The sequence below is a fragment of the Pelophylax lessonae genome, assembly GCF_965119305.1.
Source record: "Pelophylax lessonae genome assembly, chromosome: 3".
Taxonomy (NCBI): domain Eukaryota; kingdom Metazoa; phylum Chordata; class Amphibia; order Anura; family Ranidae; genus Pelophylax; species Pelophylax lessonae.
Window position 1 is genome coordinate 257020970 of NC_138770.1, and position 18843 is coordinate 257039812.

Below are 18843 nucleotides of genomic sequence, written 5' to 3' on the forward strand. Positions count from 1 at the left end.
CTGTTAGCTGGACTACAAGTTGGACTTTTTCATATTGTAAGTGTGGGCTTGATAAACACGTATGTGAAGGTTCTCATTTATCCAGGTTATGGTATATCTAGTAGTACAGACATTCCCCAGGTTACAAACACAATAGATTCTGTAGGTTCCTTCTTAAGCTGATTTTGTATGTAAGTTGGAACAGGTTAATTTTTAAGTGTAACTCCAGACAATTTTTTTCTTTTTTTTTTACGTTTTGTGGATAGCATAGGGAAGGGTTAACACCCCTGTAATGTTTGTTTTGCTCAAGAAAAAATTGAGGGGATTGGTTCCAGAAAAGAGGCCTCAATATATCCCAAGAAAGAACACTCAGACTGAACCGTATCTAAATGAGTACCTATTGATCCCAAATTGCCATAATTAAACAAAATGTGTGAATGTGGTGAAAACAAGGATTGCTTCCACCCCTCTTCACAGTACAAGGGTGATCAGATATAGGCACCAAGGATACACTGTGATGACTGAGTGATGGTGAAAAAATGCAAACAATTTATTAAGGCACTTATGCCTGGTGAATGAACTGGAGACATACATGGACACAATACATGGTTAAAACATTAAAAACATGTACATACAGTGGATTGCATCAACCTAGACCACAATTAGAAAATTGTACAGGGGTGGTTCAATGACTGATCAGGGATGGGGGGCCCAACCCGTGCATAGAGATATGCAATGCCTGCAGAGTTCTTGGATGTGATCACAGATATGCCTGTGTAGAAAAAATTTGGTTGAAATACGTGTGGATACTGTGGAAAAAATCTGCAGGAAAAAGAAGGTTGAGAGGAAAGTCCACTTGAGCAATTCCAATCCTGATTAAAGGGGGTTGGGATGGTGCAGTAATTAATGCTGTGAAGGGATTCTCCGAAGTGGATGATATGGGCACCAATAAATGATACTGTCCCTGAACATATGAACCGGCCAAAAAGCAGGTTGCGGTTTCCTCCTGTAAAGATCGTGAGCACTATTAAAGGAGTTACAAGCTATCCGCTCAGTAATTGCATGTCATGCCCCAGTGATAGCGGGAAAAGAAAGCGGTTAGGTCCTCCGTGCCGATTGTGGAAGGGGATGTGCACCATGCGATAATGAACCAAGTTAAAGAAAGTTCATACCTCCGTGTGTAAGGCAGCAGGACCCCGGCGGCTCGTGCGGACTGCTAACGGCGTTGTCCCATCGATGCTTGCTCCAGCCTTGTTTCCATGTAGTGACGAACGGGTCCGAGATGGCCGGCCCTACGTCACATCCGGTAGTGGCGAGCAGCGGAATCAGGGGAGCCGTGACCGAGCCAATGCTGCAGGAGCTCCGATGAAACCGACGTAAGGTCGGTGAAACGCGTCAGCAGGCTTCACCAGTTGGATTGCACCACCCGGACCCACCTCTTTGAAGTGTCTATGCGACCCCTGCAGCATTGGCTCGGTCACGGCTCCCCTGATTCCGCTGCTCGCCACTACCGGATGTGACGTAGGGCCGGCCATCTCGGACCCGTTCGTCACTACATGGAAACAAGGCTGGAGCAAGCATCGATGGGACAACGCCGTTAGCAGTCCGCACGAGCCGCCGGGGTCCTGCTGCCTTACACACGGAGGTATGAACTTTCTTTAACTTGGTCCATTATCGCATGGTGCACATCCCCTTCCACAATCGGTACGGAGGACCTAACCGCTTTCTTTTCCCCCTATCACTGGGGCATGACATGCAATTACTGAGCGGATAGCTTGTAACTCCTTTAACAGTGCTCACGATCTTTACAGGAGGAAACCGCACCTGCTTTTTGGCCGGTTCATATGTTCAGGGACAGTATCATTTATTGGTGCCCATATCATCCACTTCGGAGAATCCCTTCACAGCATTAATTACTGCACCATCCCAACCCCCTTTAATCAGGATTGGAATTGCTCAAGTGGACTTTCCTCTCAACCTTCTTTTTCCTGCAGATTTTTTCCACAGTATCCACACGTATTTCAACCAAATTTTTTCTACACAGGCATATCTGTGATCACATCCAAGAACTCTACAGGCATTGCATATCTCTATGCACGGGTTGGGCCCCCCATCCCTGATCAGTCATTGAACCACCCCTGTACAATTTTCTAATTGTGGTCTAGGTTGATGCAATCCACTGTATGTACATGTTTTTAATGTTTTAACCATGTATTGTGTCCATGTATGTCTCCAGTTCATTCACCAGGCATAAGTGCCTTAATAAATTGTTTGCATTTTTTCACCATCACTCAGTCATCACAGTGTATCCTTGGTGCCTATATCTGATCACCCTTGTACTGTGAAGAGGGGTGGAAGCAATCCTTGTTTTCACCACATTCACACAATTTGTTTAATGTTTGTTTTGCTGTCTGTGCCCCTGTTCTTAAGATTTCACCTCACTTTCTGTCCCTTTGACAATTAGAGATGATCAAACTTTTCAAAAGTTCGGTTCGACCAGAACACCCGAACTTCCCGAAAGTTCGGCCCGGATTTCAGAACCCCATTGAAATCAATGGGACCCGAACTTCGGTAATCGAAAAACACCATTTTGAAGCCCTAAAACCCAATAAATGCCCCTAAAAAGTGCCTAGGGTTCTGGGTCATACCCCAGGGACTATTAATCACACAAAAAAAGTTCTTAAAAAGTGTCATTTTTGATAAAGAGCCAATTATTGAAAAAATTAAAAAAGAAAAAAAAAAGAAAAAAGAAAAATTTCTTTGGATTTAGTATCTGTGGGCTCTGTAGCATGTCCAGAACCATAAAAAAAAGATTGTTTGTACTAGGTCATTTATAGAACAGGTTAGTGGCTTCTCGCTTTTCACACCTTGCTGGTTTAGTAGCAAGCATTTTTTGGGCATTTTTTGGGGTCTTTTCAGGCAGGCAAAACATCTGAACTTGTGTATACAGGTATATATACCACTATACACAAGTTCAGATGTTTTGCCTGCCTCCAAAGAACCCAAAAAAATGCCCAAAAAAAAGCCTGCTACTAAACCGGCAAGGTAGGAAAAGCGAGAAGCCACTAACCTGTTCTATAAGTGACCTAAAACAAACCATCTTTTTTTTATGGTTCTGGACATGCTACAGAGCTGAAACTTCACAGGTACACATTTTAGACCCCCCAGACACAAAATCACACAAAAAAGTTCTTAAAAGTTGTCATTTTTGATAGAGAGCCAATTATTGAAAAAATAAAAAAAATAAAAAAATTATTTGGATTTAGTATCGGGGGGGGGGGGGTCTAAAAAGTGTACCTGTGAAGTTTCAGCTCTGTAGCATGTCCAGAACCATAAAAAAAGATTGTTTGTATTAGGTCACTTATAGAACAGGTTGGTGGCTTCTCGCTTTTCATACCTTGCCGGTTTAGTAGCAAGTGTTTTTTTGGGCATTTTTTGGGTTCTTTGGAGGCAGGAAAAACATCTGAACTTGTGTATAGTGGTATATATACCCGTATACAGAAGTTCAGATGTTTGCCTGCCTCCAAAGAACCCCAAAAAATGCCCAAAAAAACGCTAGCGTCAAAAAAAAAAAAAACGCCCAGGTGTGTTGTTGCAGGCATTTTTTTTAGGGTTTTTGGAGGCAAAACATCTGAACTTGTGTATAGTGGTATATATACACACATACTTATATGTATTTTACACTTAGACATATATAGGTGTTATAGGAGCGTAACCATATTAGTGTAAATGATTTCATTAGCGCAAGCATATATTTCTGCTACTATCACACCTATATATGTCTAGGTGTGTATATACATATAAGTATGTGTGTATATATACCCGTATACACAAGTTCAGATGTTTTGCCTGCCTCCAAAAACCCCCAAAAAAATGCCTGCAACAACACACCTGGGCGTTTTTTTTTTTGACGCTAGCGTTTTTTTTCGCATTTTTTGGGGTTCTTTGGAGGCAGGCAAAACATCTGAACTTCTGTATACGGGTATATATACACACATACTTATATGTATATATACACCTAGACATATATAGGTGTGATAGTAGTAGAAATATATGCTTGCGCTAATGAAATCATTTACACTAATATGGTTACGCTCCTATAACACCTATATATGTCTAAGTGTAAAATACATATAAGTATGTGTGTGTATATACCACTATACACAAGTTCAGATGTTTTGACTGCCTCCAAAAAAACCCAAAAAGTGCCTGCAACAACACACCTGGGCGTTTTTTTTTACGCTAGCGTTTTTTTGGGCATTTTTTTGGTTTCTTTGGAGGCAGGCAAAACATCTGAACTTGTGTATAGTGGTATATATACACACATACTTATATGTATTTTACACTTAGACATATATAGGTGTGATAGGAGCGTAACTATATTGGTGTTAATTATTTCATTAGCGCAAGTAGTTTTTTCTGCTCCTTTCACACCTATATATGTCTAGGTGTGTATATACATATAAGTATGTGTGTATATATACCCGTATACACAAGTTCAGATGTTTTGACTGCCTCCAAAAAACCCCAAAAAGTGCCTGCAACAACACACCTGGGCGTTTTTTTTTACGCTAGCGTTTTTTTGGGCATTTTTTTGGTTTCTTTGGAGGCAGGCAAAACATCTGAACTTGTGTATAGTGGTATATATACACACATACTTATATGTATTTTACACTTAGACATATACAGGTGTGATAGGAGCGTAACTATATTGGTGTTAATTATTTCATTAGCGCAAGTAGTTTATTTCTGCTCCTTTCACACCTATATATGTCTAGGTGTATATATACATACATGGGTGTGTATATATACCCCCTATACACATGTTCAGATGTCATGCCTGACTCCAAACATGTGCTCAAAAGATCCCTATAGACGCCTGCAGCCAAAAAGAATGCTGGCAGGGGGGGAAGCCATATTACTGCAGCGAAAGTGACACAAGAGAAACTAGCTTTTCTCTATAGCGGTCACCCTGATATGGAAGGGTTTGGTCACCCTGCCATAGCAGTCACTGTCAGTTAACCCTACACTACACTACGGTCCCCTTACACTTAACACTTTCCCTGCAAAAACTGAATAAATTAAAGCTAACTAAAGTGTAAAAGAGCACCCTAACTACACTAGATATCCCTTTCCTCACACTAATAAATGCTAAATGACACTTTGTAGCAGAAGTCCACAAACTGCTTCCACTCTCTTCCATGTCCCTGTATAACAATGCTAGGAATTTCCCGGGGCTATCTTATATACTGGGGGGCGTATTCACTAATGATTGGTCTATGGACCCCCTAGTCACTCCAATCACATTCCTAGCATTCTCCTGCCCCCTCAATTGGCTTTTGCTAATGGTTCTGGTCCAATCATGGGCTTTTAAAGCCCATTTCCTGTCCCATTGCATTTTGGTCGGTTCTGGTTGCCGAATTCCAAACTTTTTGGGCAAAAAGTTCTAAATTCGGCCGAACCTCGAACAGCCAATGTTCGGGTCGAACCGATGGTCGACCGGAACCGTTCGATCATCCCTAGTGACAATAGGATTTCAAAAATGTTAGGTTTTTGTGGAAACAAGGATTGGTGATAAAGCTTCAGTGCAGATACTTTTTCACCATGATAACTCTTACAAGAGTGAATTTCCTTTCCTTGGGTTAGATTTCTTCTCACTTCCTGGTGTCTCCCTTCATTTGTTAGTATGAGTTATTTGTAAGCTGGATGTTTGTAACTTGAGGACTGCCTGTAGTTAAATCACATTCACCTTGACTTGTTCTGTAATGTTGAAGAGGTGTTTTAGCTTATCCAAGCCACTTATTGTGTTCTAATAAGTCACTGATCACTCACTCCTTCGGTCTCCTCTCACATTACTAACTTACTTACTGACATACAGTGCATCCAGAAAGTATTCACAGCGCTTCACTATTTACACATTTTGTTATGTTATAGCCTTGTTCCAAAATGGTTTAAATTCATTTTTTCCCTCAAAATTCTACAAACAATACCCCATAATGACAACGTGAAAGAAGTTTGAAATCTTTGTGAATTTTTTAAAAAGGAAAAACTAACAAAAAAAATCACATGTACATTAGTGTTTACAGCCTTTGCCATGACACTCAAAATTGAGCTTCCGGTTTCCACTGATCATCCTTGATGTTTCTACAACTTGATTGGAGTCCAACTGTGGTATATTCAGTTGAATGGACATGATTTGGAAAGGCACACACCTGTCTATATAAGGTCCCACAGTTAACAGTGCATTTTAGAGCACAAACCAAGCCATGAAATCTAAGGAATTATCTGTAGAACTCTGAGACAGGATTGTATCGAGGCACAGATCTGGGGAAGGGTACAGAAAAATTTCTGCAGCATTGAAGGTCCCAAATGGAAGAAGTTTGGAACCACCATGACTCTTCCTAGAGCAGGCTGCCTGGCCAAACTAAGCAATCGGGGGAGAAGGGCCCTCATCAGGGAGGTGACCAAGAACCCGATGGTCAGTCTGACAGAGCTCCAGCATTTCTCTGTGGAGAGAGGAGAACCTTTTAGAAGAGCAACCATCTCTTCAGCACTCCACCTATCAGACCTGAATGGTAGAGTGACCAGACGGAAGCCACTCCTCAGTAAAGGGCACATGACAGCTCGTCTGAAGTCTGCCAAAAGGCACCTGAAGGACTCTTAGACCAAGAGAAACAAAATTCTCTAGTCTGATGAAACAAAGATTAAACTCTTTGGCCTGAATGGCAAGAGTCAAGTCTAGAGGAAACCAAGCACTGCTCATTACATGGTCAATACCATCCTTATAGTGAAGCAGGGTGGTGAAAGCATCATGCTGTGGGGTTGTTTTTCAGTGGCAGGAACTGGGAAACTAGTCAGGGTTGAGGTAAAGATGAATGCAGAAATGTACAGAGACATCCTTGATAAAAACCTGTAACAGAGCGCTCTGGACCTCAGATTGGGGCAAAGGTTCATCTTCCAACAGGACAACAACTGTAAGCACACAGCCAAGATAAAAAATGAGTGGCTATGGGACAACTCTGCGAATGTCCTTAAGTCGCCCACCCAGAGCCCAGACTTAAACTCGATTGAACATTTATGGAGAGATCCTGAAAATGGTTGTGCACCGACGCTCCCCATCCAACCTGATGAAGCTTGAGATGTTCTACAAGGAAGAATTAGATAAGATGCCCAAAAATAGGTGTGCCAAGCTTGTAGCATCATTCTTAAAAGACTTAGGGCTGTAATTGGGGCCAAGGGTGTTTCAACAAAGTATTGAGCAAAGGCTGTGAATGTTTATGTACATGGGATTTTTTATTTTTAAGTTATAATAAATTTGCAAAGATTTCAAACACACTTCTTTCACATTGTCATTATGGGGTATTGTTTGCAGAATTTTGCGGAAAATATTGAATTTAATCCGTTTTGGAATAAGGCTCCTCTTGACAGTTTTGAGTTTGACGGTCTGTTAATTAAGTCACTTTTCAGCTTGTTGCAAAATGTTTTAATGTTACTAGATTTTCAAGGGAGGATTTGAATCTAGGTATTTTATTAGGAACACAGCAAAAAATCTGCACCAAATCTTACAAAGAACCCTGCCAATTTTCAACAGTGGATTAGTGTCAGGCATTTGTGATCTACAGATCTGTAGCTTCAATGCCCTGCCAGTAGCATTTCCAGGTGACCGTTTACCATAATGTGTCATTCTGAAAACCTGTACCTACATCATAGAACTGAGAGTAGGTAAAGTCCAACTGAAGTCACAGAAATAGATGCACAGTCTGACATTGTACTAACACTCTTCAATTTCATATTTGTACTTTACAGCAGTTGTGTAAGGTGTCTAAATTTGACTATGTATTCCATTAGGCACGAGAGTTAGGCCAGGAAACACAGATCAAAATTTGGCCAGTTCAGCAAGGACCAGCAAATTGACAGTTTTGATCCAATGTGGATTGGAGAATCCTTCCCACTGAGTTATTGTATTCTGACAGTGGGCAGACTTATCGGCTGTCAGAATACTCTTATTAGTGCTGTCAGTGCCACTGATCAAATCAGAAAAAACTGACAGGGTGGTTGTACAGAAGTCAGATCTTTTTTTCTTTTTGTTCAACATGTTGGCTGAACGGAAACAAAAACAAAAGATTAATGTTTGGGCTGTTTTAGACTTGACTGCCTTCTCTGCAATGTAAATCTCTTTGAGTAAGCTTGTAATGAGAGGTGTGGCCATTACTTAGCTCTGCCAACACAGAGCACTGAAGAGGTTAAGCATAAGCAGCATTTTTACTGAGGATATAAAGTACTTTCCAAGCAAAAGACAGTCTTAAATCATAACATGAAGGGGTACTAGACTTTAAGGAGATAAAATGGTGAGAGACTTCAGCTAAACTTTAATGGCTGGAGCTCTTAGTTGAAGTAAATATTGGTCAATATATGTATATGTCATAATATAAAATAATACATATAACCTTGGTAAAAGAATTAAGTGAATAAATCTTACTCTTCAGTAGAAAGAATCATTGAATATCCGTATAAACTGTGGACGTCATAATGATTGCCCCAGGTTTGCTTCGCATCCATGCAGAGTGTCTTGGAATACATTACTTTGTCCAGAATTGCTTTATGGGAAATACAAAAATATGCTTTGTGAACAATAATTCAGTGCACTTTATGTATGTCTAATTTCTACAAAGATTGTTTTCTTGGAGAAAGGAATTACAATTGTGCTATTTCTTTGATACAGTGCCATGTAGCTTTCACAAATGCTGTTTAATGAACACCACAGTTCACAGTGATCAATAAGTCAAGCTACAAACAAACTCCGCCATTAACCTTTACGGCCACTATTAAAATATTTTGGAAACACTTGTGCTGTGACAGAAAAAGTGTTTCAGTTTAGATCATGTTTAGCTGTCTTAAAATAAATTCCAATTTAAGAATGAAGATACATTCTAAGATCAGTTTAGATAATCAGCTTAAGTAACTGTGATTTTTGTGGTGAGAAGTGAGCAGTTAATTTTTTTTTAAGCAAAATTAAACAAAGAAAGGACTAGGTATTAATGTTGGTAGACCGTAGAATGTGATTCTGACATTATTTTTATACATGCTTTGCCTTACTGTTCATGTATTGCATTAAAAAACGTAGTACACGCTATAAATAATCAATAATAAATACATTTATTGCACATTTAGGTTTTGTCTAATGGTGATTAAATGTGGTTCAAATGGATGAATTAAACTGACAGCCCTAAAAAAAATATACCCAGTTTGGAAGATGCTTACAAATAGTGTTTTAGATATACTTTTGGACTGTCCATGGCAATGGTAGGAGTAAAAAAAAAAAAGGTAAGGCTGAATGTAAGAAGGTCTACAACCCTCTGGGCCCTAAAAGTGGGCATCACACATTGTTACTGTGTTAGTGGAGGATCAGGATGCCAATATCCATAGTCATGAGCAAGTTTCTTAGGTACTTGTGTGGGAGCTAGTAATTCAAGTCCACAATGAGCGAGATAAAATGTAGATATACAGCAGGGTTGATTAAAGGAGTATAGATTATGAATGTTCACTTAGCTTATAAAATAAAGTGGAAATGTGTTAACTTTAAAGACCTGATTGTGCGCAAGGATATACAGTACATACATAAATAAATAAAAAGGTATTTTGAGTGGATATTCAGCATATTCACTAATCTGAGTGAACAAACATGAACATTCTTTAGTCCTTTTGTAATCAATTATTCAAAATATTTAAATTATTTGATGCAGATGTAGTCTCACACTATGTTTATTTTATTGTGTCAAGTAGTAACTTAACAGGAAATAGGTTTGTGCACAGGCCAATTTTAAAGTTAAGGCGATACTAATTCCTTATTTGCCAAAAATAATTCAAATACATCCACTTCATAGCTACTTCCTCTGAAATTGCATTGCTATCCATTTTACCCAGGCCATTGCATTTTCAAAAATGGTGGCTACTGAAGTACTTCCTCTCCACATCCAGACATGTTTTATCTACCTTCTGGGGGTCCCTCATTATACCTTTCTCTATCAGTGTGGGTATCTGTGGTTAACAACCACACAAAGAATGGAAGAGTTGTTTACAATGGATTCTGACTCTTACAAAAATTCAAAACTCTTTGATTAGTGTGGATCAATTTTGCTACCTCTGACACCCTAAAGGATATCGTCTCCACTCAAATGGCTCCCTCCTTCTTCTCCACTGTTATTCTATTCCCCTGAAGTTGAATGATAGAAAACCCTTGGTGGTTGCACATGTTTATCGCAGATTCATGTCCTCTTACACCTTCATTTTTGTTTGCGTGCTTATTCTCCCTCTCCATATAATATATATATATATATATCCTCCTTTTTCCTCTATACCTTTTTTGCCTCTTTTACCTCCTTCTTCCTATCGTACTTACTTTCTTCTCTCCCAAAAGCAAACCTGCTTGTTGCGGTAGTTTTGAGTAGACTCTTCAAATATACCAAGCCAACCATACATGGTCTACTTTATCCTTTACCGACTATTTGGCATATTGTCAGTTTGGGATGCCATTAAAGTTCATGTGCGTGTAAAGGCAGGTATCCCAATACTTTTGGTAATATGTTGTGTAAATATATTGTGTATTTTATATATAAATGTATTATTATTTTTATTATTATTTAGGATTTATATAGCTCCAACAGTTTATACAGCGCTTAACATGAAGGCAGACATTACAGTTATAACACACTTGGTACAAGAGGAATCAGAGGGCCCTGCTTGTTAGAGCTTACAATCTAAGAGGGTCAATTGATACAGAAGGTAATAGCTGTGGGGGATGAGCTGATGAAGAAAGTGAAACAGTGTTATAGTTAGGTCTGGATAGGCTTCTTTAAAGAGAAGGGTTTTCAAGGATCGTCTAAAGATGTATAGATCAGCAAACAGTCGGACAGATTGGGGTAGGGAGTTCCAAAGGATGGGAGAGGGAGAGGAGTGGAGGACACTGAATGGTTCTAAATATAGATGAGTCTTGAAGCAGCATTCATAATGAACCAGAGGGGGGGGGGGGATAGTCTATGTAAAGTTAATCCAATGAGGAGGGAGTTGCAGTAGTCAAGGCAAGAGATAACCAGGGAGTGAATTAGAAGCTTGGTGGTGTCATTGGTTAAAAAGGGGCATATTCTAGAGATGTTGTGGAGGTTAAGGTGGCATGATTAGGACAGGGATTGGATGTGGGCCTGAAAGGACAGTTCAGAGTCCAGGATTACCCCTAGCACCCTGGCATGTGTAGAAGGACTGATAGTTGTGCCATTGATCTTGACAGAGAAGTCAGGGGAAGGGACACGAGGGGAAAGAAATATTATGAGCTTGGTTTTAAAAAGATTCAGTTTGAGGAAGTAGTGCGACATCCAGGCTGATATGTCTGTTAGTAAGTAAGTGATGAGTGAGGAGACTGATGGGGTGAGCTGTGGGGTAGAGAGATAGATTTGGGTGTCATCAGCATAAAAATGGTTGTGGAAGCCATGGGAGGCTATCAGCTGACCCAGGGAGGAGGTAAATATTGAGAAAAGTAGAGGACCGAGGACATCATCTTGGGGGACCCCAACAGTAAGAGGAGTTGGAGAGGAGGAAGCGAAGTTGTAAGTGACACTGAAGGTGCAGTGAGATAGGTAAGATTCAAACCAAGGAAAAACACAGCCAGTTTTAGGAGAACAGTTTCTGTGGAGTGCTGCGGGCGAAATCCAGACTGAAGGGGATGAAGAAGCTTATTCTCAATGAGGTGATTGCTCAGATGGTTGTAGACTAGACGTTTAAGGAGTTTGGAGGCAAAAGGGAGTAAGAAGATGGATCTTAGGTTGTTAAGATTACTGGGGTCTAGTGAGGCCTTTTTTGGTATGGGAGTGACTAGTGCATGTTTTAGAGGGTTGGGGAAGATGCCAGAGAGGGAGAGGTTGAAGATATGAGTTAAAGAGTGTAGGATAGAATCAGTGGGTGACCATAGAATTTGAGAAGGAACAGGGTCCAGGGGGCAGGAAGTTAGGTGGGCGTTAGAAAAAAGTTTAGTGACTTACTCTATAGTAGCTAAGTTAAACAAGGGAAACATTCATTGCACAGGAGGACAAGGAGTGTAAGGTAAGGGAGATATCTGTAGAGTGGTGATCTCGTCACAAATCATATCAATCTTATTTTTGAACTGATCGGCAATCTCATGGGCAGTGAGTAAGTTAGTGGGTGGAGGTGATGGAGGATGGAGTAGAGCGCTAAAGGTAGAAAAGAGTTGATGGGGACTGTGTTAGAGGGTGTAAACGAGAGTGATAAAGTAAGTCTGTTTGGCAGTGAGGAGGCAGGAATTGTATTTTTGGAGGGCAGATTTATATTGGGTGAAATCTTGTTGTGATTTGGTCTTACACCACAGATGCTCAAGAGCGCAGCTACATATTTTGAGGCTTCTGGTATTGTCTGTCTGCCAGGGTTGTAGAGTTTGGGGCCTGATTTTGTGTGTAGTGAGGGGGGCCAAGGTATCCAGGGTGGATGACAGTGAATTGTTATAGACAGAAGTGGCTAGGTTGGGGCAGGACAGGGATGAGATTTTGCCATAGAGACAATCTGTAGCAGAAAAAAGAAGCAAAGGGGTAAGAAGGCGAAGGCTTCTATGGGTGATTGTTTGGTAGTTTGAAGGCAAGGAGATAGTGAAACTAATAGGGTGGTGATCAAAGAGATGGAAAGGAATGTTGGAGAGGTTGCGAGGAGTGAAAAAAGTAGGTAGAACATGAGGTCAAGGCAGTTGCCATCAGAGTGAGTAGAAGTGTGTGTCCATTGTTTTAGGTCAAAAGAGGAGGTTAGGCTCAGAAGTTTAGAAGTAGAAAGAGTGTTAAGATAAACATGGATGTTGAAGTCACCAAGAATAATTGTGGGAATTTCAGAAGAGCGAAAGTAGTGTAACCAGGCAGAGAAGTTACCAAGGAAGCCTTATACTGGTCCAGAAGGCCGATAGATCTCAGCAATTCTCAATGAAACTGGAGTAAAAAGACAAATATGGTGAGCTTCAAATGAGGAGAGGGACAGGGGGGGGGGGGGATTGGGGGTCTTTGAAGAACCTGAAAAGTGCTTTGAAAGGAAAGGAGGATTCCAACCCCATCTCCCTTCTGTCCATTAGGCCTGAGAGAATGAGTCCACAGGAGGCCACAGAGGGAGAGGGCAGCTGGAGAAAGAAAGTCAGATTCTTGAAGCTGGGTCTCAGTAACTGCAAGTAGGTTGAAGGAGTTTGTGAAAAAGAGGTAATGGACAGAGGTGAGTTTGGTAGAAACGGAGCGGTATTCCAAAGGCACAGGAAAAGAGAGTGTCAAAGTCTTACCCTGCCCTCCTGTTGGCAGCAATCTTGGACATGTGCAGACTGCTGCCTCTTATAAACTCTGATTGCATCATCTCTTGCCTGCTGCCTGGGCATCACACAGTGATGATGCTGCACACCTGACTATATCTATCACCTGATGGGGTGCAGTCCTTGCTCTTGTGCCTCTCTGCTCCAAGGTGCATCTCTGATATCAGTCTTCTGTTCTCCGTGTTCCTCCCTATATGATCTGGCTTTGGCTAATGACTTTCCTGGCTCTCGACCCTGCATCGGCAGACGACCCGCTTCTGGACTCGACCCCAGCTTGGATGACTACCCGCTTCTGGACTTGACCCTGGCTTGTTCCTACTCTCACTTCTTCACTCTTGCTGTGCATTTATTGTAATTTGCTCCAATAAACTGCTTTATTTTACCTGCATTCCAATGTGGTCTGGTTTCCTGGCACCCTGACAGGGAGGCTGGTTCTAGGTAGGAGAGGAATAGAAACCAGATTGTGTGGATTGCGACTGCTGTCTGATAGCAGTCTTCTGTTCTCCGTGTTCCTCCCTATATGATCTGGCTTTGGCTAATGACTTTCCTGGCTCTCGACCCCGCATCGGCAGACAACCCGCTCCTGGACTCTACCCCAGCTTGGATGACTAGCCGCTTCTGGACTTGACCCTGGATTGTTCCTACTCTCACTTCTTCACTCTTGCTGAGCATTTATTGTAGTTTTCTTCAATAAACTGCTTTATTTTACCTGCATTCCAATGTGGTCTGGTTTCCTGGCACCCTGGCAGGGAGGCTGGTTCTAGGCAGGAGAGGAATAGAAACCAGATTGTGTGGATTGCGACTGCTGTCAGAGGATAAGGGGTGATGGGTATGTTGGCTAAAGGTAAATGATTGAGGTCCAGGATTTGAGGAAATATCTCCAGAGGTTAGGAGGACCAGAAGGGTGAGAGAGGTGATATAGGAGTGTGACTTATGTGGGGGGACATATCCTAGTGTCCTGGAGGTTTTATTTGTGTAGGTTCAGAATTAACAGAAGTTGATGAGTGCAGTAATAGGTGAGAACAGGAGTGAGGGTGATATATATAAGCTGTGGGGTGGAGAGGAGGGGTGAAGGAGTGAGAATTTAAGGAGAGAGGATGCAAATATGAGAAGGAGAATTAGGAAGTCTGTAGTCTGTTTAGTGTTTTGCAGTTGTTTGCTGTGGATTTTCGCTTTGTGCATTCGCTGAAATGCTGAGTGGAAGTGTAACACCTAATCCAGTATTAATACTTTATCCAAGATGTTAATTGCCAATGCAATCCCTGCCTGTGTGCGACCCCTGCCTTTGCATCCCCTAGAAAGGACCTAAATTTATACTGAGTTGGGTGGAGGTGTTGCCATTGGGTTAACTGATATAAAATCTTTATAGTATTATAAAATCTTGATAGTATATATATATATATATATATATATATATATATATATATATATATTACAAACTAGCAAGATTTTATATCAGTTAACCCCAAGAAAATGCAAGTTAATAAGCTTTAAGTTAACATTTCCTATTAGTTATGTGTTTAGATTTAGTAGGAACATTTGCGTATGAAATTTGCCAAGGTTGTTCCACATACAAAAATCTCAACTTAACAGGTTCTGTATTATGTACATAAATGTATATAAATTTACAAAGCTCAAATTTGAATTTGCAAAGCTCAATAAAACATTATTCACTCATTCTACATATTTGCATGGTCTTACCTGGTGTATATGGAGGATAATTCAAATTGTTGATAGCACAGCCTTTGCTTGATCCTTTCACAAAACTGGATACTTCATTCATGTCCTGTTTAAATAATTATCAAACACTTTAAGAATGCAGTAACATTTTAATAGCATTTTATCGAGAATACCTTCTAATTATATATTCTGACATGAAACATTCAAATGACTGTAATGGTCAGAAATCCATTTCAAAATATGCTAATAATGCTTTGTATTTTGCATTAATGGTGTATACGTGTCAATATTTAAAGAGACACTGTCAATGCCAATGCAATCTCCTGATACCTCATTCTACCCACTTCAGCAAGGTATTCTTACTGATCAATGCTCACTCATCATCATGTTTCAGGAGCCCACCGTGATGAGGTTTTGGTGTTAAATGGTGTCAGAGTTTACTCAGGTGGAAGATCTCCCAACCTTCAGGATAGAGGCTGGCAGTGTCGAGGCCCAGGAAGCCTTAAAGTGATTGTAAAGTCTCATGTTTTTAAAAAAAACAAAAACACAAAAAACAAACAGGTTATACTTAACTCCTCTGTGCAGTGGTTTCGCATAGAGTGACCAGGATCCTCCTCTTCTGGGGTCCCTCTTCGCTGCTACTGGCTCCTCCCTCCTGTAGAGTGACCCCACAGCAAGCACCTTGCTAAGGGGGCACCTGAGCCAAGCTGCAGCTCTGTGTGTCCATTCAGACACAGAGCTGCCATTCGGCCTCATCCCCTCTCTCTCCTGATTGGCTAACTGACTTTGATTGACAGGAGCGGGAGCCAATGGCGCCTGGAGGGTCCCCTTAGTCTACCTGTAAAGTGGAACATTGTAGCATGTATAGAACATACTGCAGTAAAAATGAAATTTCTAAAGAAGAAAAAAAATGAATGAAATGGCATTAAAAGTGCCGGCAGTACAATACTATTGCTGGCAGTAAAAAAAAGGTTAAAAAAAATGGCGTGGGTTCCGCCCCAAAATCCATAATAAACCCTTATCCGAGCATGAAACCTGGCAGGCCAAGAAGGGGGGGGTGAGTGAGTGCCCCCTCCTGAACCATACCAGGCCACATGCCTTCAACATGGGGGGTGGGTGCTTTGCATCCCAAAGCACCTTTTTGATGGGAACATGGTCTTCATCCCCACAACTCTGGGCTGTGTTTGAGGGGGTCTGCGGGCAGGGGGATTGTCAGAATTTGGAAGCCCCCTTTTATAAGGGGGAACCCAGATCCCCCTACCCCCATGTGAATGAGTATGGGGTACATTGTACCTCTACTCATTCACCAAAAAAGTGTCAAAAAGTAATAATACATAGAGACAGTTTTTGACAACTCCTTTATTAAAAAATAAAAACAGTGTCCCCCAATTTAAACCCATTGTCAAACACGACACCCACCGCACCGTCAGACCTGAAAAAGTAAAAAAACATTGCTCCACAAATGCCTGGCTTGCCATTTAAGAGTTCTTATATAGGTAAGGTCGGGGCCATCTAGTTGACGACAGAGCAATTTTTTTTTCCTTTTACCGGTTCGGCGGTGGTGGCCATGGTGTGATTGACAATCAGGGAACACTGTTTTTTTATTTTTTAATAAAATAATTGTCAAAAACTGTCTCTGTGTTTTTATTACTCTTTGAAAATTGTTGGTGAATGGGTAGGGGTACTAAGTACCCCATACTTATTCACATGGGGGGGATCAGGAGGCCCCCTTGTTAAATGGGGCTTCCAGATTCTGATAAGCTCCTTGCCCGCAGACCCCCACAACCACAGTCCAGTGTTGTGGGGATGAGGCCCTTGTGGGGAAAAGGTGCCTCATGGTCCCCATGGGGAAAAGGTGCTTTGGGATGAGAGGCAGAGTCCCCTTGCCCCAAAGCATCCATCCCCCCATGTTGAGGGGACATCTCTTAAATGGAAACCAGATAGCAAAATCTCTTAAATGGGAACCAAATAGCAAATCCTGCCAGAGATTATAACCCTTTTTCCCAATCTAGATAAAACTTTAAAATGTTTTGGTTGGACTACAGCTTTAAAGTTACCTTTCATTAAATGATATTCTATTATGATATTATGATATGTTGTGCTGTTATTTGTTATGAAGGGATAGATCTTTTTAGGTTTGTGTTTCCCTCTTGGTGATATTGTTTTTTTTTCAGAAAGATATTGTCACTTACTTCCTGTACTAATGTCATCTGCACATAATATGAGTGGAAATCTCTCCAACAGGGATATGGCAGCAAAAAAAACACTTTTTTATTTTTTATTAGGTCACATTCACACTTGTGAGTGGGCTCAACAATGATTACATGCAAAAACTTGAGTGGAGAATTCAGGCTATTAGCTGCAGGAGGCTGCCAGTTCCTACAGCTAATTGTGGCCACTTGTTCACCTAGCGATTGATTAGTCCTGGATGCTTGTAATTGTTGTCAGGCCCTTTCGGGGTGTGAATGTAGCCTTGGATAAGAAAATAGTATCCCCAACAGGGATAAAGACACACTTAACACCTGGCAGAGATTTAAACCATATCCCACTCTATTCAAACCCAATTTAAAAAAAATTTGTGCAACATTTACACAGGATCTCTCAATTCTGAAAAGCAGGGGGTGAGGAGCTAAAGTTACACTCTGCAGAGCTCAGTGAGAGGGAAGGAACATATCCCCCTTCACACAGCACACAGGAACTGAGGCTGTCAATCAAACTGTGTGCTTAAGCTTCCTCTCGTGTCCCCTTTTTTCTCTTGGTGTCAGGAAAAAGTGTAAGAAGCGACTTATGCAGATAGAAGAGTTAAGAGGCAGCAGACAAAAATTACACTTGGTGCTCTGGATTGAAACAAGTACACATTTTAGCAGATATGCTTCCTTACTCCTACTGCCAAGAGAAGGATCAGCTCTGTGCAAAACCATGGCACAGAGCAGGTAAATATGACATGTTTGTTGTTGAAAAAAGAAAATATGGGTTTACAATCACTTTATGTTCAAGATGTATTTATTCTGGTTGCCACAAATACAAAAAATATATATTTTATGATCACAATAAAATATATGTATGAATCATATTTCACTTACAATCCATATGCCATCATAGTTAACTTCGTCATAGAACCGCTTACACTCATCAACCCACCACTGTGTGCAAGCATCATTGGTATAGTCAGGAAACACTGTAACTCCAGGCCAAACCTATTATCGAGATAAATAATATTGTTATGTTATGCACAATCGACCATGTTTTCTGTAAAAAAAAAAAATGTATACCGTATACTTATTATGCATGCATTATGGCTAGTATGCATTTGTCCAATTCCAAGATATAGCATTATGAGTTAAAGATGATCTACTTAATGCACGAGGTGCCATGTATGCTCTCTGCCTTAATACAAGCTTGTTCACTCTCTAAATTTTTATTACATGCATAGACAACAAGCTAGAAACACGACTAAGAATGTTCAGATCACACTGGAACACTTTTCAATATGCAAAGACCAGACATGAGTAAAATAATTATTATAAAGAAGGAAATGTGATTAGGAAAACTAGTGACATATTCAATTTCATACCAGCATTTATTGAAAAATCATGCTGCCCCATTATTTAGTATTATAGTATATGTACCGTGTTTTGTGTATTTGGACCCTAGGCCTGCATTCCTAGGCAAGCAATTTAGACATACAGTATTTGCTTATTGGTATGATCGATTTACCACTGTAGATGAAAGATTTTCACCTAAAACACACACACAATTAGGAAGTAGTCAAGAGCAGGATTTTTATTTTCCCATCAGAGGGAGGAATTAATAAATAAAGCTGCAAAATTTAAGTAAATCTC

General features: G+C 40.7%; 1 protein-coding gene across 1 annotated transcript in view; it reads right to left on the reverse strand.

The window, feature by feature from the left end:
• SI (sucrase-isomaltase) overlaps positions 1-18843 on the reverse strand; it is a 331665-nt gene that overhangs the window by 241036 nt on the left and 71786 nt on the right. Inside the window, exons 12-14 of the mRNA XM_082249620.1 lie at positions 18085-18198; positions 15023-15107; positions 8459-8576 (exon numbers count right to left, since the gene is read on the reverse strand). Coding sequence (XP_082105746.1) covers positions 8459-8576; positions 15023-15107; positions 18085-18198 — 317 coding nt within the window. The remainder of the gene's footprint in view (positions 1-8458; positions 8577-15022; positions 15108-18084; positions 18199-18843) is intronic.